This window comes from Triticum aestivum, chromosome 5A (genome assembly GCF_018294505.1).
Source record: "Triticum aestivum cultivar Chinese Spring chromosome 5A, IWGSC CS RefSeq v2.1, whole genome shotgun sequence".
Lineage (NCBI taxonomy): Eukaryota > Viridiplantae > Streptophyta > Magnoliopsida > Poales > Poaceae > Triticum > Triticum aestivum.
In genome coordinates this window covers 660,196,051-660,221,254 of record NC_057806.1, presented here as the reverse complement: position 1 = coordinate 660,221,254, position 25,204 = coordinate 660,196,051, and the positions used below count along the sequence as shown (strand labels likewise).

Below are 25,204 nucleotides of genomic sequence, written 5' to 3'. Positions count from 1 at the left end.
TGCAACTCTCACTCAACTTACATGGTGGGACTAAACTTTAGTTTCACTCATTCCATTCACATGTGTGCATGAATGGGCCAAGAGAATTTCAGAATTTTAGTTGGGATTTGGGCCAAAGGCCTACTAGCAAAATTCCTACAATCACAGGCTCTGAATATATAGGGTGCATCGATGTTAATAGATTGTGAAATCTGCACACGTAAGCTCACTCACTGGATTACTAGTATATAAAGCAAGCTATTACCGACTAAGGTGAGGCAGAGGGCTAGCTAGCAAAAGTGGGGGAAGCATACAATGGCGTTAGATCAGCCGAAGCAGCTTGTCCCATGTCTTCTCCTCCTGTTGACCCTGTCGTCCTTGTCCGAGGCCAAGGCGCAGCAGTGCAAAAGCCCCGATTCCGACAAGGATCGGAGGAGCCACTACACCATGGACCACGCCCTTTCCAGTTTTCATCTGATGGACAAAGCATCCGGCCGAGTCCTCAGCTTATTTTTCGGTAACTGGTCCCACCCAGATGTGAACAATACGGTTGGCCTCAGCCTCCTCCGTTACCAGCTGGCCGCTCCGATGTGAACAACACCGTAGTGTTGTCCACCTTCGGATTCTGGATTCCTTTGTCCCGAGTTCGCCAGGACCAACTGGGGACCGACGAGGCGTCCTTCAGCGTCACCGTCGTCTATCAGCCGCTACCGGACCAGAGGCATAGCGGCATCGCCTTCCTCATCCTCCCCCATTGGGCCCTAATTGATCTCGAATACAACGGGGCAAATAGCTCCTTAGCGAAGCAACTGGTGGCCAGAGACATCGGCTTCGTCGACCCCAAATCTGTAACCCGAAGCGCCTCCTTCTCCGGCAGCTCCGTCTCAGTCGGGATGGGCGTGCTGGCTAACCTCACGACCGCAAGGTACAATGGTCGCGCCATGGTAGTGGAAATCATCATCCATCAGGAGGTGGCAGATGCCATCTCTAACTATTCAGTGTGGATCGACTACAACCGCGTGGGGCGCAGTTTCTCGGTCTACGTGGACGTTGAAGGCAAGCCAAAGCCTGATTACAACATAGTCGAGATGCAACAGAACATCAGCATCGATTTCCCGTATGCTAGTTTCGGCCTCGTCTCCACGGCTGCACAATTGCTTCAGCCCCGAGGCATCACATGTAGGGCAACGGTTGAAGGCCTCCCTCCCCACTACCACGACAAAGGAGGCACCCAGTCGAGGAAGGTAACCATCCTGTCATCCGTCCCCGGGTCCATAGCCACTGCCGCCGCAATGGCCGCCGCCGTGGCGTGCTACTTGAACTCGAGGTACCGGCGGTGGCACAAGGACCTGGACCAGCTCGCCAAGTCTATGGAGCGACTCCCAGGGGTCCCATTGAAGATCGACTTCGCAGACATCAACAAGGCCACCCGCAAATTCCATGAGGACATGAAGCTCGGCAGAGGAGGTTTTGGCACTGTGTACAGGTGCACGCTCCCCGCCGCCGCTTCCAAGATGGAGCGGCCCATGGACGTGGCCATCAAGAGGTTTACGCGCGATGTGCAGAATTGCCGCTACGACGATTTCCTCGCCGAGGTCAGCATCATCAACCGGTTGCGCCACAAGAACATCGTCCCCCTCATCGGTGAGCATCATCCAAACAGTACATTTAATCTGCGTTGGGCTGTGAATTTAGCTCATTGCTACTCTCGCTGTTGGTTTGGTCTTTGTTTTGTTTATTATGCTCTGTTTTTATTTGGATTTGAAATTTTGTATTGGTGGTGGTGGATATACGTACATCACCTAAATATTTTCAGATAATTTCCTGTAGGGTCCTATATGGAGTCATGTATTGCATGGGTGGTCATATATTGTCCTATATTGCCTGTAGGGTCCTATATGGAGTTGAGGATAACTAATTGTGGTTAGAGGTCAGATGTGACTGGCTTAGCAACGGGGATCCATCGGTTACAGACCCATTCTAAACTTCTAGCTATGCACTTGTAGAAAAACACCAATTTCATAACTCTGCACATAAACTAATTTCAGGGTGGTCATACAACAAAGGAGTGCCGCTGCTTGTGTTCGAGTTCATGGCAAATGGTAGCCTAGACCAGCATCTCTTCCATAGAGGAGGCAGCGGCACCAGACAGCAGAACACCGATGGCGCCATCTGGCAATGGGCAACCCGCTATGAGATCATCAAGGGCGTAGCCACCGGCCTGCACTATGTCCACCACGAGTACGAGCCCATGGTGCTCCACCGTGACATCAAGGCGAGCAACATCATGCTGGACTCGAGCTTTCAGGCCCGTCTTGGTGACTTCGGCCTGGCCTGCACCGTCTCCATCGACAGGAATTCCGTCACCGGCGTGGGTGGCACCTGGGGCTACATCGCGCCAGAGTACCCGGTTAGCCGCAAGGCGACGCGGCAGACTGATATCTATGCGCTTGGGGTGCTCATCCTCGAGATTGTCAATGGGCTGCGGGCATTGGCTGATCACGAGGTGGTGGATGATGACGACATACATATCACAGATAGGGTGTGGCGCCTTCACCGTGAGGGGAGGCTACTGGAGTGTGTGGATGCCATGTTGACCGACGGTTCAACTCTTGACACCGAGGAGCAGCTAGATACTACTGACGATGCGGAACGCCTGCTGCTCCTAGGCCTGGCCTGCAGCAACCCGAACCCGTCAGACCGTCCAACCATGCCTGATGTGGTGCGGGTCATCGCCAAGTCGGTACCGCCACCACAGGTGCCTCCTCAGAAGCCAAGATTTGCGTGGCCACCTCAGGAAGAGGGACGTCCAGTACCCTCCGATGATGGTGGTAGCACGGGTACATGGATGATGAGTAATCTCGACAATAGTACGGCAAGCGCTACCGGAGGACATGCCGCATTTCAACTCCAACACTCTGTCTACGTGATGGCAGGCAGTGCCTCTGGTCCATGAGGAAATGCTAAGGAGCATATATAGTAAAAATGAAAATTCACTTGTTGCATTTAATGTTGATGTGATTTTGCTTAATTTAAGAAGCTTGAGTATTTGTTATGTGTAAGTTAATGCCATGAGTCATATGTATGAAATAAATATATACTGTATATCAGATTAGATGGCCATCACCATCGACTTAAATATAGAACAATCGAATCAGATATAGGCACTCATATTGACAACGTGTATAGTTGCCTTTGCTGTACACGGCCTGGAAAGTCAAAGTTTGATGTCCAAAAAACTACATATGATAAACATCATCAAGCGCTTAGTTTATGTTGATGTATCGGGGCAATAGTGATATTTTTTGGAGAGTTGCTCCCTTAGTCCGTTTTAGTGAAGTTTTTTTTTTGCGGGTGCGTTTTAGTGAAGTTTAGAGGGCCGTGTTTGGTAGGTGTACAAGTATCAGTTCTGTCGTGCTGCTCTTGGCAGTTTTGCTCGTCGATGCTTGCCGCAGCCTGACATTTGTTGCCAGCAGAACGATCGCGTGAAGTATGATTATCAAAAAGGAAGTTTTAGTTTTGACTGTTGACTCTTGATCTGTTGGATAGAGACATGCATTATGCATGTGAGGTTCGATCCAAGGACTAACGGATGGCCAACTTAAACCATGCCTTTAAGAGAGCGTCTGGCCAGACAGTTCTTCATGTGCAATACAATATGCTTAAAGGTGAATACAGATCTCGGTAAGACACTTGCTGAACAGGATAGGGACATGTAAATTCAAAGTAGTACTATGAAGACCAGGAATACCGGGTAATTGACTGAACGCTAATGATTATGCTATGCAGGCCGGCCGTTTGTTCCACATGACATACGTACGCAGGTAATGTAGCTACTCTGCCCGGCCAGCCAATCACACATGGAGGGGGAAAGACTCAGGCAAATTGTTCCCCAGTTGAGGAGGCTCTACTATGCCGACAAATGGTGGGGGCAAAGGCTCAATGTTTCATGCAGTTACAACATTGTTTCATCCTCCTATTTGGCATCTTCCCGGAAGAAAAGAAAACTCCTGTTTAGCTTTGGGAAAACTATGAGACCTAGGAAAATCAACACGATATGGCGTTAGATCAGCTCAAGCAGCAGTTTGTTCCATGTCTCCTTCTCATGTCGACCAACGCCTTCTTCTCTCGCGCGACGCGGGGCTATGGAAATGCCTCGAAGACTCCACCTAGATCGAAGGAGCAACCAGACCTTTGGACGACACCATGTCTCACATTTTTAGGAGAAGTCCCACATTTCATCTGATCGACAAAGACGCCGGGCCCGTATGAACGTTGCCGGACCTTGACTACGCCTATAACAAACGGCGTGTGTGTGGAACAAACGGCCGGCCTGCATACTCGAGCATGACAATTTTGTTTTTAATAACATGTCAATTTTATTACTAAGAGCATGGCAGTTTTATTTTTATTTTTATCATGAAAATTTCATGTGTATGATGGCTGAAAAAAAAGCTCGAAGCTCGCGAGCTAAACGAATAGCTCGTGACTTGGCTCGAATTGACTCGAACTCGAAGAATCACGAGTCGAGCTGAGCTTTGGTTTAAGATCGTTTATAGACCGAGTTAAACAAGTCAATCTCACGAGTACCCATGTAAGTCGTTAGGCTCGGTATAAAAGATCAGCCACTCCCAATCCAAAAAAAATCAGTCACTCACCATGCGTCATAGGCGCACAACGCAAGGCCCAGCCATTGAAGCCCAGCGTCCCAAGAGACTCATGTGTTACAAGAAAATTACAATTGTTTGGTATGTATATGTTTAGAATATATACATAATTATTTTTTCATATTTGAGGTTTAATGTTCATATCTTTAACGAGTTTAACAAGCTAAACGAGCCAGCTCGCGAGTTGTACGAGTCGAGCCAATCTTGGGTTTGAGTTCGTTATAATAACGAGTCGAGTCGGGCTAGCTCGTTAACAAAACGAGCTTTAGCGAGTCGAGCCGAGCTGGCTCGACTTGGCTCGAATTCCAGCCCTAATGATTTCTATGTTTTTAAAATGAAAATATAAAGCATGGAAAATTCCTTGTACGTCTTTTTTTAATTAATATGCAAATTTGTTGTGCATCATCTTCTTTATCTGCATTTTGGTCCAGAATATTTGTTTTTGTATGTTTCTTATTTTTTTAGATTTAGTATGGTCTTTTTTCCATGTAGGTATTTTCATTGGTAGGCTACCGTGGCAATTTCCAGTAGGTGTTTATAGTGTCAATGTTTCTGCAATAAAAAAAGTTCTATCAAATGTTGCTTTTAGCGGGCCCAACAAAGAAGCGAAAGGGGCGTGTCTGGGCTGGTTCGCCGTGGAGTGGTTCTCCTTGCAAACGTTTTCGTTCGCTCGATCGAACCACTCCTAGTGAATGATTCGTTGGCCGGACGCACCCACCAGCTGACGTCCCATGTATATTTTGGTCATTTAAAAAAAGAATTAGATCAATAATAGATGGAAAGGGGAATTTTTGGAATGAAATCACAAATAAAAATATCTCCCAAAAACCAAAGTGGAACCGTCTTTCCAGATGAAACACCATGGAAATGGAGCAATAGTTTTCATGCACCTTTTTAATACCCTACTCTAGTCCAACCCATATACGATTTTGGCCCAACTCAATCCTAGCACCCAAAACTAATCCGTTCGGTCACATGTTCCAACAAAAAAAAAGACCCTGAAGCAAAACTTGTTGGAAGGGCAGAGTGGTTCGTTTGACAACATAAGGAGGAGAGTGCTTGGATATCTCTCTGGAAGATCACCGTGCCGTAGAAAATCAAGGTTTTTCGGTGAAAGTTGGCAAGGCTCCCAGACATTCTAAAATGTAGGAGCATGTCCTTGGCCGATATTAGTTTGACCACATAATAGTTCATAGGAATGTTTCCATGAATCAAACCTATGGTATACATGTACCGATCAAAGAGTCATCTCTATTGCAGTATTACCAAACATGTCAATTGTTGGATACACCAAACCCCATCAAGATGTGATGAATCGCTCACCACAACTCCAATACAAATGTTTCACTAGCCCAGAACAGCCACCATCTACAGGTTGGCAAGGCTCCCACACATTCTAAAAACGTAGGAGCATGTCCTTGGCCGATATTAGTTTGACCACATAATAGTTCATAGGAATGTTTCCATGAATCAAACCTATGGTATACATCTATCGATAAAAGAGTCATCTCTATTGCAGTATTACCAAACATGTCAATTGTTGGATACACCAAACCCCGCCAAGATGTGATGAGTCGCTCACCACAACTCCAATACAAATGTTTCACTAGCCCACAACAGCCACCATCTACGTTGATTCTAATGGCACCTTTCGGCAACCGAGTCCATGGATTGGTTACCGCCAATATAGCCCGAATACTTGGCGTATTTTCCCATCGCCACCCTAACAAACATCGTTGCCTTAGCTAGAACAAGTAAAAAAAACTGTCATTGTTCGACGGTTTATTTATTTTCCTTGATTACCGTTGATCAACATACGTCTAAAATTAATATTGTCTTACCCAACTAAGTTCATTAACATACGCTTAAGATTAAATACTCTCTTATACCTAGCTAAGTTCATCAAGGAACGTTGAGGATTAAATACTCTCTTACCTAGCTAAGTTCATCAACGAACGTTTAAGATAATTACACTCTAACCTACCTAAGTTGGAGCATCCTAGAAGAGCTCTTAGCACAATTATGTGGTCAATTTATGGCTCGAGGAATCATCGGACAAAGGATGAGAATGGTTTTTAGTTACATCTAGGGCAATGATGTTTGTTAGGTAGATGATGGAAATGTCTGAAGTGCAAACTTAAATTGGAAATGCAGATTCTTCCCACTATACTATCCCATGAGATTTATATTTTTGTTTCCTGATCTATAAGTCAAATTTGAATTTGAATCATGATACATATAGTACATACATGCCGTATCAGGTATTTGTATGGTGAGATTTCCAGGTTGTGAATTTTAAAAGGTGTTCTTCTGCAAGCATCATGATTTTTTAAGGAATAAGTGGAGGTTGCTAGGGTCGTCTGTGCGGCTCACACGTAATAACATGGGGAAACTAGGCTTGATCATTATCGGGTTTTTTTTTTGTCTGGTGTCCATTTTTTGCATATGATCTTCTTTTTTGCGAAATAATTCCAGTATTACTCAACCAGGTGTACAATCACGCATGACCGCGTCCAAAATGTCCTTTGGTCCATAACAAAGCCATACCATATAGTTCGGCATGAATTCTACCAAAGTTTGCCAATGAATGATCAGAAAATCAAAGTTAGCAGCACAAAAATGATCCATACACATGCTTTTTTATATATAGTACACAAGTTTTTTCGTGAATTTCATATCATAAAGGATGCTAGGGTATTTATGAAAAAATGTAGGGTTTTTAGAAACACTTTTAGAACACCGACGACGAGTTGCATAATCGAGGTGTGAGTTAGTTTACAAAAAATGAACTACGGTTTACACTTTCCAGGACGTACATACAAACTACACCAGAGAATATTGTCACATCCAGTCTTTAGTTTTGGTTCTAATTTACGGGAACATAATGATTCAAAGGAGTTACAAGAAAATGACCAGGTGAATTGCCAAGAGGCAGACTGTATTGTATTTAGAGAAAAGTTGGAGGGCCAGTTCTGAAGTGAAGCTGCAAGAGGACTTGATACTTTCGTGGTAAAAAGCAACCAGGAGGGACCTAGTTGCAAGCGTGCGCAAAGAAACAAAGGTGCGCAAGTAAGTCTCCAGGGGCACGTCTGAGAAGAAAAAGGAGCTGCGCGCGAAATCTCAAAAAAATTTGGACCATTTCTCCATTTGTGCGTGTCATCCTTGCGCAGGGGCCATGCTAATCTTCTCTGTATCGTTCCAATTTTATCGGATGTCCCCGAAGGGACGAGTCAGCTGCGGCGAGCGGGTTTATAAGCTGGTCGAAACCACACTCGCTAGCCGAGGTGGTACTAAACATCTGTCCCAGCACCAGCCTCGCGCGGGCTGCATCCACTTACGCGGCCCAGTTTAGTAGACAGCCCAGCTATTTAAATCACACCGTCTTAAAAAAAAAAGACATTAGCAGCCGATCGATCTTGGTTTCGATCTACCGACGATGAGGGGGCCTACTCCGCCGCCGGAATCAGCAGAGATGGTCTGGGAGGTCCTGCTCAAGCTGCCGACCAGGGACGTGGCGCAGCGTCGCCGCCGAGGCCACTTTCCGCAGCCTCCACGCCGAGGCCGTGGCCAACAACGTCTCCGCCGCGTCCGAGGCCCTGATGGTCATGGAGATCCGGGAGCACGGCAGGCCCCACGAGGCCAGCTTCTCCATCGTCTCCTCGTCGTCGACGCCCAAGCCCATGCCGCACCGCATCACCATCCCCGGCGGCTACAGCCTCTCCAACGTCTGCAACGGCCTCCTCTGCTTCGCCCTCGACCTCGCCGAGGCGCCGGCGTTCATCTCACGGTTTTGGGTACCTTCGACTCCAGCTGCCGCCAACGCCATGGAACTGCAAGTGGAACATTACCGGGGGCTATCGACCCAGCCTGCTCTCGCCTCTTACCTTGGCCGCGCCGCCGTCGTCTTGGGACGGCGAGGAAGAAAGACGAGAGTTCCAGCATGCAATGTTCCATGCACTGCGACGACACGAATGAAAACATCACGCACGTATGCTGAGCTGTCTCAAATCTGCAAGCAAAGCATCCACACCACTCTCGGGGCAGGGCAGCATGGTCGAACTCGATCACATGCATGGCACAGAGCTCCATTTGTATTCCTTCTAAACAGGTGCGTCGCTGACTTGGGAATTCAGTCGGATGATACTCCACAAAATTTCTTACATAGCACTAGTGTACAAAACACTTTATATTATGGGACTGAGGGACTTGAACACAAGTCTTGACATGGTCTTCAAAGATAAGTTTTTTTATTAACCTAATATGTTCTTTTCTTCGAAATGTCAACAGAGGAAAAATATCAACTTAAGGTAATGATCAGAAAGGAAAATGCCAACAACCAAATTGTCTTCATTCTACTAAACTACAACAGCAAATATAGAACATAAGTACAAAATATCTTTACATCTAATCACAGTATTTGTGGGAAAACAATTACGACATACAATATACATATACAACAAATACAGTTACAAACTTATACCTTAGGCCGTCTAACCCCGAGAGAGCAATATACTCTAGTAATTCTCCAATGTTCTTCGGCTCAATGTAAACCGATCCTATGCAATGTGCAGTTGAAAATGTCGACAGGTTGATGAATTGCTATCAACAGTTTGTTGACAGCTGGAGGGGCAATGCAAGAACATATAAGCTCATTATGCCGTCATTCAAGGAGTTTGTTGCATGTGCAGACGCCTAACGCTGCGGCTAGATGCCATGCCGCATGGATGTAGGGGGTCTGCGGGAAGACATCATCGGCGATGAACAGCGCACCACCCAGCAGAGACGACATCCTGTGGAGGTTATGTGCCGTCTTGAGCTCTGGTTCTGTCGATGCTCGTTTCGCAAATGAAACCTGTGGCAGAAGAGAACTCTTGTGTGTCATTTCAAGGGAAAGGCCATAGATGGATATGTTAAGAACATAAATCCTCCCTAGGATGGTCTATTATTCTGAAAAGTAACATGGCAGGAGAGCTTGGGAAAAAATACTTGCCTCCATCATCCCAGTGTGAAGGGCTGTGACCATCAAGGGCTGGAATGGCAGGAGCAACGTTGATGCCGCCATTAGTAATCTTGGATGTTCATCCCGAAGCGCTCTTGTTAGGCACTGTGTGAAGAAGATCAAATACTTCATATAGAAGTTGCAGTCATAATATAACGCTAAAAAATGCAAGGCATAATCTATAAATCAGACTGACAGAAGTGCTGATGTAGCAAACATACATACAGAAAGAAGGTTATCACATGCAGATCTCGGAATATTCAAGTAGTAGTTCATTTGATTACAATTTTACAAGACACTGGGATGCTGCTGATAGCCTGATAGCTTATTAAGCAGAATGAACACATCAAGTTTGGTTACATTGAATTCACAGTTCTTCTTGCTTAATATGCATTGATGAAGGTAACATATATTCCGATGTACCCATTACCCTATAAACATGTCTTACTTACCAGTGTTGTGGTGGCGATCATTGTGTAGTCTGCCCACCGCATGTATTTTCTGATTTCTCCTCGTGAAGTATGATACAAGCTAGATGCAACTCCAACTCCAATTAGTGAGTTAGCATAAAGTGTAGTATTCAAGGTCTTTCTGCAGAACTGGCACATGACAGTTAGTTGAAAAATGGCTATGCATCGAAAATGCAATAAGGAGGCAACCTTTGAAGAAGCAATCTAGTTGTTCGTAGATGTACTTGCCTTGGTGTCTGCAGTCCAAGAAAGATGAAAGGAAGTGAAGTGACGACATTAGCAACAGTTTCAGCTACATTTTTATCACCTGGTTCAAAGAAAATTTTTATTTTTAGCAATTAAGTTAACAAACGAGATATTATATTGACTGTCTGAATTGTGTGATTACTTGACCATACATGAGAGACTACAGTGAATAGGCTTCAGGCATGGGGGTCTCTGTCGCCAGAGTTGCCTGCAATTACAAGACAAAGCATTAGGTGATGCACAACTATTTCATACTAGACACCATTCTAACAAATTAACAATTGTCTGGATGGTGTACATAATGATGGGACCGAAAACTGAAACCTTACTTGATCTTCAAACTTCGAGTCATGCCGACACCCCCCTGCTGCTCCATAGCTGACGAATCCATAATGCTTGTTTTGATAGCTTCATCATCACTATACGGTGACCGACCCGCAAGTTGTACCCCATAGAGGCCATCCAGACCCCCCGGAGGTCTTCGATCTGCCTGAACTCCCATTTACTTGTCCGGCGCGTACTTGTTCAACTAAGCAGAACAGATAATTTTCCTGTGGGGAAAACAGTAACGCTGAGATATTGTTTAGAGATGGAATTTTCTGAAACCTAATGCACCTACACCCTTCCATCTAGGTATTGCTCACTATCTTCACTTCATCTAAAATTCTCTCTTTTGTTTCGACCAAATAAATCAAACATATATACTTGAAACTTTTCACAACAATAACACAAGTACTACAATGTGTGGAATATTTTTTGGTGTGCCAAAAATAATTAAAATGATAGAGCTGATCTGAAACTATCATTTTGTATAGAAGGTTATTTGTGATCCATTCCACCTTCAGCATGACCCCTTTCGGCAAGAAAAATACGGAATTATGGTTATCCTGTTCTAGTATGTCAGCTATCAGATTATTATCAAAGTTTTTTAGCAAACAATGACCACCATATGTTGCTCATGAAACTAGCAGATTAGCTGGGTGACATTACCAGGTAGTCTGTTAGGACTTACCATATTATTGTAACCATCAGACTGTAGAAGATACGTATCAGATTGTCTAGGTGATATTACCTGATTGTTCCTTAGCAGTCAGTCAGTCACCATGTTTTTGCAACTAGCAGATTGCCAGATTATCTAGGTGATATTACCAGGTTGTCTGATTAGCAGTTATCATCCAGTCTAGATATCTAAGCACATGGAAAAAGACTTGCATCCCCTCTAATGACATCGGTAAGAGAAATGAAATAAAATCTGTACACATTACACCAACCATGGAAGCTAACCGAGTTTGCAGGCATGGGCACAAAACTACTTGTTGGCGTATGGCAACAGGAGCAGCGAGGTGGCATATTTACCTCCGTGTGGGCGGTGGCCTTGCACCGCCGGTGGGGTCGAGCTCCTCCCAGTGGCGGCGTGGGCGTAGCAGGGCCAGCCGATGCTTCCTCCTGCAGGTCACTCGCCTGCTCAGCGCGCGAACCGCCGCCTCGGCCGTGCCCACCCCTCTCCCCCTCCTCGCAGATCCAAGGAGAGCAGCGCTTATTCACTCAGATCTGGAAGAGAAACGGGGCCGGCGGCAGCTCTGCTCTGCTCTGCCCAGGTCGGCCAAGCTGAAGGTTCAAGAAGCAGGATGTGTGTGAGAGGGAGGGAGAGAGAGACGCGTCCCCGTCACCGGTTTGGTGGAGCGCCGAGGTGGCGGAGGTTTGGGTGGAGGAGAGGGCGCGGGAGAAAGGAGGCTGACACACGGGAGCGCTGGCGGCGTCCGGACGCGGGCGGCGGGGTGCGCTGCCGACTGCCGTGCTGGTGGACCTTGGAGGCAGACGGGAGGGGAGTACTACGGCGCAGCTTCGTCGGGACCCGGCGCTTCGTGGGACCCGCAGTCAGTCGCCCAAGACACACAGGCCCGGTAACTTGTGCCCACACCAGCCAAAATGATTGGCCATCCTACCAAATTTTGGTCATCCTTTCGTGTCGCAGATTTTTTTTAATAAGTTGATCTAACAAGGGCAACTCCAACGCGCGAACCCAAATCGTCCGCTCACGTTTGTTTGGGGTTAACGGACAGAAAAGGTGGCTCAACGCGCGGGAGCATCGGTCTGCTTTCGACCCATTCTGGCCCGAATTTCGGCCGTCTTGCGTCGAAACGGACAACGCGCAGACTGATGGGACGCACGCCCTTGTCCTCCCCTGGCCCGCCCGTCGGGGACACCCGTCAAATTCCCTCCATTTCGCCCAAAACCATCCCCCCTTCCATGGCCAGCGACCCGGCCATGGCCGCGCGTCCAGCGGCAAAGAAGAAGGCTACGAAGAAGCCGCGGTCAGAGCTTACGCCGGCGGAGCTCGCCAAACTCGATGCCGAATCGGCCAAGAGGAGGAATCGGTGGACAAAGGTGGCAGAGAAGAAGGCCATTGTTGACTACGCTGTCGAGGTGGCCGCGCGGCGTGCCGCGCAACACCTGGCCGACGTCGATGAAAAGGAGTCCATCGTCGCGAAGGCGCACGCCCTCCTCATGACAGGGTTGTGCCGGTCACCGCCGGTCATTCTCTCGGTCGCTGCCATGGTCGCGGCCAGCACAGGCTCGTTGGTCGTTCGTCCTCCGCAACACTGGTTCCCGAGCTCGTCCATCACACCCGAGAAGCCAGGGTATCATGCGGCGGCCGCTGAATGGCCATGGACAGACACGGTTCTCCACATCGCTGGATTGCAGCATGGTCACTCCGGTCACGCCCGCGGGCGTCATCGACCTCAACGTCACACTGGGGTACGGTGGCGCTGGCCAACTGTCCAGCGGGACGCAAAGGAAGCATCCCTGGTCTATCCCTTCGGCCAACATGGTCGACGCCCATAGGCCGTTCGATGAAATGCCAATGCCAACGCCGACGGTCGACAACCCTGACTACGCGGTGTTCATGAAGAACGTCATCATCGAGGGCCGTGGTGAGGCCTTCCACGTCGACGGACAAGGCCAAGCGTTCGATTCCGACGTGACACAAAGCTAGGACGGCCGCGACCACTATGATGACACTCAGTTCGCCGGCCATGATGAAGATGAGGACGACCATGGCAACTCATGGCATGAAGATGATGACTTGTATTGTGAAGATGTCGAAGAAGATGTCGACATTTCAGCGAAGCCATTGGTGTTTATCGATGAGCTCACCCAAAGGGCCGAGGCACAAAAGAGGAGGCAAAGCATTCACACTGGATCATACACCCAAGAGGAGGACACTTTGATTTGCGAGAGTTGGATGGAGACAAGGCAAGATCCCATGACATGTGTCGAGCAAATAGGATCCGTCTTTTGGACGAGAGTGCACAAAACCTTTCATGAGCGAAGGAAGTTTGCCCCCTACCAATTTGCGAGCACCCGCGACATCCGCTCAATCCAAAAGAGATGGGCGTTCATTCAACAAGAGTGCAACAAGTATTGTGCCGCACTTGAGAGCGTCGAAGCCCGTCCCGTGAGTGGCCTAGGCCTTGGTGACTTGATATGAACCTCTCGTTTTTTTCATCTCGTGCCCTTTCATGTTATCATGCCATTTATGTTTGATGCATCTTGTGTCCTTCCATGTTACAATTACGGCCGCATTGTGTAGGCATTCCAATCTTTAGAAGCCTTCAAGGCCCTGCACAAGAACAAGCCTGGCTAGCTAGTGTGTCGGCCGCTAGCTTTGTTACCGGCCCCTAAAACTTGTTCATTTTGAAGGAGATGTTCGCCCGCGATGGCCTAAACTAGGTGAGACCTCAGGCGTGGACTATGGTTGTTCATTTTGAAGGCTGGCTGGTTTGCCGGCCCCTAGACCTTGTTCAGTTTGAAGGCCGGCTAGTGTGCTGGCTGCTGACTTTGTTGCCGGCCCTAAAAAAACTTGTTCATTCTATGTGTGCCGACCGCTGGCTTTGTTGCCGGCGTGAAACTTGGTGACCATTCTATAGGCCGCTAACTTTATTACCGGTTGGCATGAACTTGCGTGAACTATGGCCGCTGCCATTTAGCTACATCCTTTGTTCTTTTCATATTTGCATGCACATTGGATGAGATGCGGCGCATTGAGCGGTTTGCTGGCACATCCACAAATCCGGACGGACACGACCCTATTGCGCCCCCTCTCCTCCCGTCCCCAACAAACGAAAAGCGGACAAAACGGACGTCCCGTTTGGGGTAGTGCATTGGAGTTGCCCTGAGGGAGAGTGATTCACTGGCCAAAAAATTGTTTTGGCAAGCCAACTCTAGCCAACATTAGGAAGGGTAATCTGGTCATAAACCGAACCCACCCAAACTCGGTCTAGCTAGCTCAGAAAACATCTCAATTTGGAAAAATGAATGGCGGGCGTTTTGGGTATGTTCAGTTTGTAGCCAATGTGCACCTTACCAGTTCTTTTGTCATGACCAAAACTTTGACCTTGCTTTCAATGCTTGTCCCCTTTTCTGGGCTACACAAATGGCTTATTTACCAACTCTAGTGTCCTCTTGAATCATAAAATTTGCAAAACACAGGAATAGAAAAAACATAGGAATATAGTTACATGCCATTCTATAGGATCAAAATGAATGTTTAATCTTGCGTAGGAAAATGTAAGATTCTTCATGTGAGGTTGAAGTGGACGAAATTTGTGAAAACAATCCTAAGGAAAAATACCTATAGGTTCTGATAGTCAACAACTCACGTAAAGAAAAAAACTTGAGAATTAGAATCCTTCAAAATTCCTTTAGAAATCCTTTGACTCAAAGAGGCCCTAATTCATCTTTTAGATAAAATTCGTCGACTCATGGGTGCACAGGTTATTGGGGAAACCTTTATCCCAAACCAAATAGGCCACTCGTTTTGCAGGAGTGCCATGTGCTGCATTTGAAGGGACTAGTGTGGTTGGCACAATGGTGTAGAGACTAGTGAGGACCTCACCCGATGGAGTGAGGTCAGGAGAATGGGGGTGGGGAAAGGCAGCAAACTGGACAGAGGAGGCATGTTACGAAGACAACGTGTTGCTCATGGAGCTCTCCTCTCCTCCTATGTTCATGGTCGATTGGAGGAGGTCACCCTTGACGTCATCTTCGATGATTGATAAGGAGGTAGTATGCGCCACGCACCCAGGCCAGTGGACTACCCTTATTTTGGTCAACCATTGATGAAGAGGGGTTGTCGGTTCGAGCCACAAAGAGGGTGGTGTGGAGGAGGGTTGCAGGAGGGAGGAGACACAAGATACATGTCAGTTAGAGAAGGTGACATCGTTAAAGAACGAGCAATGCAAGGCGTGTACGCTAGCGCAAGGTTGGACAAGAGGACTAGATAGGGGAAGTGCCACTTTAGTCTCTTTTTCCAATGACTCGAGAATTACCATTCATTGTGTTGTGGGCCTAGATTTTGGCGACACCTGATGGAAGAGAGAAAATGGACAGGACCAAAGTAAAAATGGTTCACTGCATCAGTTTAGTTTGAAAATGTCTCTTGCTAGGAGTGAGTACCCAAGCACTCATGTTTTTAACCGACCATTCATGCTTTGGTGAGTTAGAGGATTTCCAAAAAGAAATTACAAAATTGGAATGATAAGACACCAATACCATTGACCATTAGCCTTCCCAGAGCCATGGTGGTATTATGTTGTCCATTGAGCAGCAGATGTGCCACGATCCTGCACTTCTGGAACACCATGGTCGCATCACCGAATTTGAAGTCGATGGTACCTCTGATCTGACACTCATGAAAGAGCTGTTGCATGTGATGCATTCTTTTGAGGGGGCTGCAGACAAAATCTAAAGATCTGAGGGAGCCAAATACAAAACAATCCCCATCCAAGAATATTTTATTTCTAATTTCTTTTCCAAAGTTGTTGTTTGTGTGTCTGGATGAGAGGGGGGCCCTTTATTGCACATAAGTCCCCTCGGTGTTCTTGATGGTCATGTCGTGGGTGATGATGCCTTGTCTTGGACAGAGGTAGAGGCAGAGTCGTTGAAATTCTGATGTTGGGGATGGAGGAAATATGCCCTAGAGGCAATAATAAAGTTGTTATTTATATTTCCTTATATCATGATAAATGTTTATTATTCATGCTATAATTGTATTAACCGGAAACTTAGTACATGTGTGAATACATAGACAAATAGAGTGTCACTAGTTTGCCTCTACTTGGCTAGCTCGTTGAATCAATGATGGTTATGTTTCCTAACCATAGACATGAGTTGTCATTTGATTAACAAGATCACATCATTAGAGAATGATGTGATTGACTTGACCCACCCGTTAGCTTAACACGAAGACCGTTTAGTTTGTTGCTATTGCTTTCTTCATGACTTATACATGTTCCTATGACTATGAGATTACGCAACTCCCGAGTACCGGAGGAACACTTTGTGTGCTACCAAACATCACAACATAACTGGGTGATTATAAAGGTGCTCTACAGGTGTCTCCGATGGTACTTGTTGAGTTGGCATAGATCGAGATTAGGATTTGTCACTCCGATTGTCAGAGAGGTATCTCTGGGCCCTCTCGGTAATGCACATCACTATAAGCCTTGCAAGCATTGTGACTAATGAGTTAGTTGCGGGATGATGCATTACGGAACGAGTAAAGAGACTTGCCGGTAACGAGATTGAACTAGGTATGAGATACCGACGACCGAATCTCGGGCAAGTAACATACCGATGACAAAGGGAACAACGTATACCATTATGCGGTTTGACCGATAAAAGATCTTCGTAGAATATGTAGGAGCCAATATGAGCATCCAGGTTCCGCTATTGGTTATTGACCGGAGACGAGTCTCGGTCATGTCTACATAGTTCTCGAACCCGTAGGGTCCGCACGCTTAAAGTTCGATGACGATCGGTAACATGAGTTTATGTGCTTATGTTCAGACTCCCGGATATGATCACGAACATGACAAGGAGTCTCGAAATGGTCGAGACATAAAGATCGATATATTGGAAACCTATATTTGGACATCGGAATAGTTTCGGGTGAAATTGGGATTTTACCGGAGTACCGGGAGGTTACCGAACCCCCCGATAAAGGTATGGGTGTAACAACTTGGATTTTGGCCCTTTTCTTTTTCTTTTAATTTAATTGGTTTTTGCTCTGTTTTTCTTTTTGGAGTGGTTCTGTGGCCTTGTCACCTGGGAAATCATCTTCATTTCCTCTCCCAAGTGGCTCATCATTCTCAAAACTTTGCCAAGATCATGTCACTTCACTCCATGACCAAACCCTAATTTCTTTTCTCGGGAATATTTATTTTCCTATTAAAGGAATAACCATGTCTGCTCTAGGTTGTGAAGCAACCTATATTTCTGCCCATCCAAAAATCCCCAAATAATTCCTATAAATTGTTTGGGTCATATCTTCCTCAATATGGCAAAATATTTCATTAGCCATATTTCTCATCATGCTCAATAAAATCATTTCCTATTCTGTCCTAAATGGCACATTGTGAAGCAAGTGCCATTTATCTTTGCCCATTTGACCCCAAACTTTTTGGACATCTTTTTCCTGTCCAAATAGTTGACCTGTGCCAAAATTGAACTTTATTTGCCTAGCCAAACTTCCTCAGTGATTTTTCAAAGTTCCTGTCTGAGGGAACCCTTTGTGAAGGAAGTGATAGCTAGGGTTATCCAAATGAGTTGAAATTTTGCATACTCCTTCATGTGCTCACATTAGCACACTACTCCAAATTTCAGCTCCATCCCTTGATCTATGTGAGCACAGGACCAGATCTTTGCTTATGGTAAAATTTTCAGGTTGTGAAGCAAGTGCATTTTATATTGCTTCAAAAATCCTGATAAATTACGAGATTGTTCTCCTACCCTAATGACTTCTCTCCACCAAATGTGGCACCATTTCACCTAGCCAATATTTCTCTAGAATTTTTGCAAGATTCTGGTCAGAGAAGATAGCTGTGAAGGAAGTACCATTTTGGTGAATCCAATTGGTATGAAATTTTTACAGCATCTTACTATGACCAAATCATTAGGCCTTGCCAAATTTCAGCTCAAGTTGATGCTTCATCAGAGTGCATCATCCTAATCTAGTTTCTGGACCAGTTTATGTGGTTGTTAAGCAACTACATTAAATCTTTATCCTAATCCTCTCCAAGTTACTAGGGTGAAAGTCCTTCTTACCCTAAATCTACCAGACAACTCCATTGCTTCCAAACTCCTTCCTGTTGATCAGCAGTTCTGATCCAAGTTTACTTCAGTAAACTTCAGAGGTTAATTACCTTTTAACCAGGGCACTTTTAACCAAACTACCACCGCAGTTGTAACCCCCTAGGAAGGATTCCACCCCAAACATCGTTTGGCTTAACTTGTGGCACTGTGAGAACCAGTGGACGCGATGATCACGAGCCCTGGCATGCCATGGACGCGAGCTGAATGGTTTCTTGCTCTGGCCCCTCCTCTGCTCGGCGTCTCAGCGAGCACGGGCATGTCCCCTAGTTTCCTCTCGTCATCATCGTCCTCCTAGAGCCACTTCCCCCTCCGTCAGCCCCTTCGTCAGCCCCTCCGTCAGCTCTTGTTGCCGTGCTCCCACGAGAAACCTGTAGCCGACCGTCTCTATTCGTGCCATGGCTTCTTCCTCCTCTTGTCCCCGAGCTCTACTCGTCCCTGTGCACCGCTGTAGCTCGTCTGCACCTCCCCGTCGCCTTTCCCGAGCTCATGCGCGAGCACACGCGTCCGCGGAGACGCCAGCTTGGCCTCCTAGCCTCGCGCCTATATAAACCCACCCGAGCCTCCTCCGAGCACACCATCACCTCCACCGCACTCCTCTAGGCCCTCCCCACCTCTAGCCCGAGCTCCAGAGGCCCTCCTCGACCCCATGGCCGCAGTGCCTATTGCCGGAGCCCGGCTAAATTCGAGGCATGCCGAGCCCCTCCCCTCCTCATTCCACCACCAACCGCAGTCTTCACCACGCCCCTGGACTCTCCCCATAGCTCCACGCCTCCTCTCCATGGTCGTGGTTCCTTGCCCATCTTCGCCGACTCCGCCGCAGCCAACTCTGCCGTAGCTCCCGCCCTCCCCGGCATGCGCAGAGCCCCTGGGTGGATGCGGCCCTCCATCCCGATCTCGCCGGTAGCCCGAGCGCGGTGAACGGTGACCGGAGCTGGCCAGGCGAGCGTCGGCGTCGGCGACCTCTCTCTTTCCCGCGGGCGATCGCTGGAGAGAAGAAGAAGAAGGCGTTGACCCAGCCCGGCAGGCCCCACCACCCATGGGACCCACCCGTCAGCCGCTCTAGGTGTTGACCCACGCGATGCTAACGTGGATAAGTGGTCACGTACCTGCTAGAATGCGTTTTCCAGGTTAGAAGGCGTGTTCCCGTGCTTCTTTAGAACAAAATACGTTTTCCTGATTCGAAAGCGAACTTTGCCTCTATTTCGGCTAAGAATATGTTTTCTGCTTGTAGAAGGCGTATTCCAGTGAAAGGAGCTTTCCGTTTTTCTATCAAGGGCCTGTCTGTGAGGATTTGATTACAAATAGGTCCCTGGCAGAAAAATTATCATATCTTTTTGATCCTAACTCCAAATGAGGTGATTCCAAAGCCCACTTCTTCGTTTCGCCGAGCCCGTTCTGTTGGTAACATTTTCATGACGTGTTGACACTGTGAAAATGACCTTTTTGCCCTTGCACGTAAACAGCCCCTCTGAGAGAGAACTGTTTTCGGCAAATCTTTCTGCGAGCTTCTCGCACTTCTCCCCGGTGTATTCTTCCACCCAAGGCAAGCCACAACCACCATTTGCATGATAGCCATGCAGTAGTATTGGTTTTCAACTTGAATCTTAAATAATTGTATGATGGTTTTGCTACTGTTGTTGTAATTTCGGTCATGCTTGTGGATCGGTGATTATCGTCATGCTATGTTTCATGCACCTTGTTATCATGAACTACCTTTTCGTATTACTTTCATATTGCCATGCTTGATACTAGTACATGTTGGGTTGGTCATGTTCTTCGGTGCATGACTAACGTCGGTTACCGAGTACTGTTAGTATGCATTGTTCCTTTACTGCTAGTTGGTTAAGTGTTTACTCGGTAATGTTATTGATGAGTTCTTGCATGTTATTTATGGTTGATTATAATGGTCATGTTATGCTATGAGTAGTGTTGTACTTGTAATATTCATGCTCATCATTATGTCATGCTCAGTTGGATACGGTTCATTGTTGATATGGTGGATAGTTATGCTGCACCCTCATGCTTATGTTGATATCATGCTCATGCATTGTCCTTGCATCATGTTATTTTATCATGGCTCAACATATTTGCATTCAAGTTTAACCGGATTAAATTGAACTTGAACAACTGTTGGCTGAGTCATGGTGCCACCATATCGAACTGACCAGTGCAACCACACTTACCTTTATGGGAAGGTCCTAACTGGGTCTATTGGCGTGCCTCTCGCCGGTGCCTCTAACTAGGGAAGGTTATGGGCAAGCGCTACCCTGATCAGGTGGGCGGACATAAGCCTTCTGTGCCTGTTGTTGTTGTTGTTGTTGTTGTTGTTGTTGTTGTTATGGATCCAGTACCCGTGAGGGACGTTTGGCCACGACGGTGGTCGTTGTTTCTTTGGTAGACACGAGGCCACCCAGGACTAGTCCAGTTGGGAGTGGGTCGGAGTGGCCGGGAGAGTGTCATGGTAGTAGATCGGTTTTGTCGGAATGTCGTTGGTCCACCCGAATGGGAGTGCGAGGCCATGGGTTCCGTAGTGTGGGTACAGTGTACTAACCTCTACAGAGTGTACATTAAATCTATCGATAGCCGTGCCCGCGGATAAGGGCCCAGTTCGTAGTTGGTCACATTATGAGTCAACAGTGATAATAATAATAATAGCAATAGTAATAATAATAATAATAATAATAATAATAATAATAATAATAATAATAATAATGTGCTCGATGAGGAGATAAGTTGGTTGTGATCGCCGGAAGGATCACTGTTTGAGATAAGTTGGTTGTGATCGCCGGAAGGATCGCGGGTTGAGACCAAGTGTTGGTCATGGTTGTGATCGCCGAAATGATCATCGTGGTATCGAGGATACCGAGTTGTTGGACATTCGTGATGTTGTGCGAGAATCGTGGGTAAAGATCAAGCTCCTTGTGGTCATTTAATGATTACTATGGTATTGTTTATACCAAGCTTGATTTGATCCTGAGATGATCGTGTAATGTCCGAAGTTGGTAAGTGATGCATGTGATGGTTACGAGGTAACCCGAGCAGAATAAATGGTGCATGTAGTGTCATCATGTCGCATGCTAGTATCATCAGATTTATATGTTCATGCCATGATCATATTGTTCTAGCGATATTATGTTCATGTTATGTTATCTTGATGATCTCATGATAATTCCTATTTAACCTGTAACTGTCATGCTGTTGTTTGTCTTGAATGCTTCTGGTTATTGTGAGCTTGCAAGTACATTCAATGTACTGACCTGGCGTGTCATGCCAGTTCGCAGATCATGCCGTGATTGCTTGGTTGCTTGACGTGGTTTCCGTTCGTGCGAGCTAGGATAAGCGTCCCAGCCAGAGTCCCTGCAGAGTGGAGTTCACCACCGTCGTCGTTGTTCCGCTGCTAGACGTTTTTCCGCTGCTTCGAGTTGTTCTGCTGCTTGCATAGAGCAACTGAGGATCGTGTAGTGTCGCCGTCCGATGTTGTTCATTGTAATATCGGAGACCTTATATTCATATTCGTGTAATAATAGAAAGCTGGTTTGTTCTATCATAAAAAGTGCCATATTCCAGAAGACTTCTCCTCGATCTCTGGGCCGGAATACGGGGCGTTCCGGTTTTATCTGAGCCGGGGTGCCACAACGCTTGGTATCAGAGCAGGTCTGGCTATAGGACGCCCTAGTCAGCGCGAGCTGTAGAAATCGGTAGTTTAAAGTCCGGCTTGTTTATTGCTTTTGGTTGTTGCATTTGTTTGTTGCATAGCATGCATATAGCCTTAGTACTTGTTGCTAATGGTTTATCTGGTGAGTGTAGATGGTATCGGTTCGGATCCACTACAGCTCAGCCGTTGCATTCCTCCAGTTTTCTTTTCTTGCTTGGTGTCATTTCTATCCCAGCAGAGTGATGCCAAGTGATCCCGACACTGTTTGCCGAAATGGTGCTCAAGTATCTCGCTGATATCCTCCTTTCAGCCCTGCCTATCGTTTCGGGGATGGACATGCTTCTATCCCGAATCGATATTTTATTTTGGCAACCCTTAATGATCTTAGTTATCTAGAAAGGGCAATGTCAGCAGCCTTAGTTTTTCTCCGCTATCCTATTTCTTGGACGAGTACGGATCTTTTCCATCCGCTTGATAATAATGTGGTTGCGACCTTTGTGTCCCATTACAGGTTTATCGAGTCATCCTCGCCTCCGAGCTAGTCCAGGTTGCTACCTGGGTAAGCTAGCACTTGGTGTAGCGCTGTTTACACCATTCTTCCACACATTTATTCGTCCTCGTGCACACCATCACAGCATGCTAGATCGTAGCACCAGAGATCCCGCGAGATTTGTGTGCTTAAGTAGGCATGCATATTGTGTGACTAGGAGTAATATGTGACTTTGATTGTGTGTGTAGTGATTGCTATTGTGTGGTTTTGTTTAGTGAGTTTTCTTTTGCTTCTTTCTTTTGGGCCCCGGTGTTACATTATTTCTCCCCTATAAAGAGTTGCTCATCAACCGCCACCAGACCCGAAGAATCAGCAAGGAGTTCAAATATTTAGAAACTCGGCTAAACAGAATGGAATTCTCAGCCAACTGCAGTAAAATGGGAAATATCTGATCTTGAGGCTGACAATCAAGTTTGCATTAGTGTGCACTCCTCACAACAGTACTGATAACTCAAGTTTACATCAGTACAAAATTCTCGCAGCAGTAATGATCAAGTCAACACAAGACAAGTCAGGTACAAGAGCCATGGTATATTTTCAGTCAAAGGTATGGATCACATACAAAATTTTGGCTCAGCAATACATGATGCTTGAAATATGTTATCATCCGAAATAAAGTCAGAAGTGATATGCTCAAGGTAGACAGTCAAACAAATTTTCTCATGCAAATAATCAGCCCCAGAATATTATGGGCGTGTGTGTAGATTTCAGTTTGAATGTTAGTAGGAATCTTGGGATGTTAGAAACTCAGTCTTCTTCCACACATTATCAGAAGAAATTTATGATGAAAGGCTTCTCAAACTTCCTCAGCATGATATGTGAACAATGTCCGGTCCAAGATACCCGGTCTTTCTCAGCAAGATACCTCGGTAAAAGCTTCTGATAGACGGAAATGAATTTTTCTCAACAAGTAAACCCGAAGAGAAGCTTCTCAATTACGGAACTCAGGCTTCTCGAGCACAATAATCAGACCAAGCTTCGTGCGTAAGCTATAGAGCCTTCTTCTGCACGATACCCAGACAAAAGATTGGAGCAGAAGATAACAAGTCTTCCTCAGCAAGCTACTCAGATGACTTCTCTCGTAGGTCATTCAGTCTGCGTCAGTATCATACTAATACACCATCCTCAGATCTTATATGATAAGTTGTCAATGTATGGCAGTCCCGCTCAAGAATCAGATCCACAATATTTTTGGTCGGAAGCACAAATCCGTCGGGGCATGTGTCTTCTTCAGAAGGTCAATGTTTGGTTTCATGTGAATCTTATATATGGCGAGCATGTATCCCCAGTCATACTAGTCACTCATACGAGATTGCGGCAAGGATCCAGCAGATATACCTAAGGAAAGTGAGGATTCCACAACCTCACGAGTCAGGTAAAGGAAAATAAGCAGAGGTACATCTCATGAAGTACCAGAATTGACAAGAATCTGGGGATGACATCATAGAATCAGCAGTCTTGACAAAGTTCATCAAGGTCATTATTCCCGCAACTGACAAGGAGATGCCTTAAAACCTTGTCACCATCTTGTATGATTGGCCTCAACAACAGGCTCTATACCGCTACAAGTCCAGAATATATGTCATATATGTACGGACCCAGGTCAAAAAACAGGCACAAGGGAATAATGTCAAAATTATTGCGCTAATTACGTCCTTGGTCATACGAAGAATCAAGGACATGTGTGGCCAAGGTATTCCAGTAAGGTATCCTCCCAAAGAAAATCATGACCGTTAAAAGGTCAGACTGACAGCAAAGGTATGATGATTTTTGCACGACCATCAGGGTCCGGATACCCAAATCAGACGGAGGCCGTAATTCCATATGGAGCCAAAAAGGCATACCCTCAGCGGCCTACTCTGTTTTACAAGGATTTCATATCCCGCTGAACTGCTTGGAATAGTTAGTGTGGAAAAATCCAAATGGTTATACCGACAAAATGAGAAAATCAAAATCCAAACAATCAGCTCAGACCCGGGATACTCATCAGCAGAATCAAGTACACGGTCAGTCTGTCGGGAAAAGCAATTGTCTGTCAGCCCCTGTCAGGCCAGTCTCAAGATGAAAATATTTGAGGTATGGCACAGTTATAACTCTATACACCGTTATATTGCTCCTGACAAACGGCAGTCAAATCATTTGTACCTATCTCATGCTCGAGCCAAAGGGGCAAATCAAAATAAATTAGTACCCCCATGAGCAGTCAGATCCCGTCAGAAGGTGGCCATGATGAATTCTCAACATTTATTGAAACGAGAAGGCATGTATTTATTTGAAGCATCCCCATGACAGAAGTAAAAGGGTTTTCATGACTAGAAGAGAATTTATGCTCAGATCCGTTGGATATCACCAGGTATGAGAGGATCAATGTCAGTAAAAAGGAATTGGTATATGAGCAAAGACCTATCAAGATTTGGGGAAAGGTGAAGCAAACCACCCCAGAGCAAGGAAAGAAAATCGTATGAAATTCTTGGGGAAACA

The 25,204-nt window shown here is 46.2% G+C and overlaps 2 protein-coding genes and 1 non-coding gene across 3 annotated transcripts; 1 reads left to right on the top strand and 2 right to left on the bottom strand.

Annotated features, from left to right (window-relative positions):
- The first annotated feature begins 294 nt into the window (after window positions 1-294).
- Window positions 295-9,238, top strand: LOC123101743 (L-type lectin-domain containing receptor kinase IV.2-like). Its single transcript, XM_044523056.1, has 5 exons — window positions 295-380; window positions 515-1,623; window positions 2,028-2,819; window positions 8,154-8,440; window positions 9,218-9,238. Exons 1-5 carry the CDS (start codon window positions 295-297, stop codon window positions 9,236-9,238), a joined length of 2,295 nt encoding a protein of 764 aa, XP_044378991.1.
- On the bottom strand, window positions 7,771-7,873 carry LOC123109128 (U6 spliceosomal RNA). Its single transcript, XR_006452423.1, has one exon. It is a non-coding gene; the product is annotated as a U6 spliceosomal RNA (small nuclear RNA).
- Window positions 8,969-12,208, bottom strand: LOC123105740 (uncharacterized). The gene is made up of 7 exons (XM_044527861.1): window positions 11,718-12,208; window positions 10,691-10,912; window positions 10,514-10,569; window positions 10,344-10,422; window positions 10,098-10,236; window positions 9,637-9,750; window positions 8,969-9,498 (listed from the first exon to the last, which is right to left on the bottom strand). The coding sequence occupies exons 2-7, from the start codon at window positions 10,861-10,863 to the stop codon at window positions 9,307-9,309; spliced, it is 753 nt and encodes a 250-aa protein (XP_044383796.1). The 5' UTR covers window positions 10,864-10,912; window positions 11,718-12,208; the 3' UTR covers window positions 8,969-9,306.
- Window positions 12,209-25,204: the final 12,996 nt, after the last annotated feature.

Bases quoted from the DNA above. Each gene is read 5' to 3' on its own strand.
- LOC123105740 (XM_044527861.1), bottom strand. From the start codon at position 10,863: ATGGGAGTTCAGGCAGATCGAAGACCTCCGGGGGGTCTGGATGGCCTC. The intron at 10,237-10,343 runs GCAAGTACATCT...CCAGTTCTGCAG, and splicing joins CTTGGACTGCAGACACCAAG to AAAGACCTTGAATACTACAC. The intron at 9,751-10,097 runs GTAAGTAAGACA...TTCTTCACACAG, and splicing joins TGATCGCCACCACAACACTG to TGCCTAACAAGAGCGCTTCG.
- LOC123101743 (XM_044523056.1), top strand. From the start codon at position 295: ATGGCGTTAGATCAGCCGAAGCAGCTTGTCCCATGTCTTCTCCTCCTG. The intron at 2,820-8,153 runs GTACATGGATGA...GCTGCCGACCAG, and splicing joins CGATGATGGTGGTAGCACGG to GGACGTGGCGCAGCGTCGCC. The intron at 8,441-9,217 runs GTACCTTCGACT...TGCAATGTGCAG, and splicing joins CGTTCATCTCACGGTTTTGG to TTGAAAATGTCGACAGGTTG.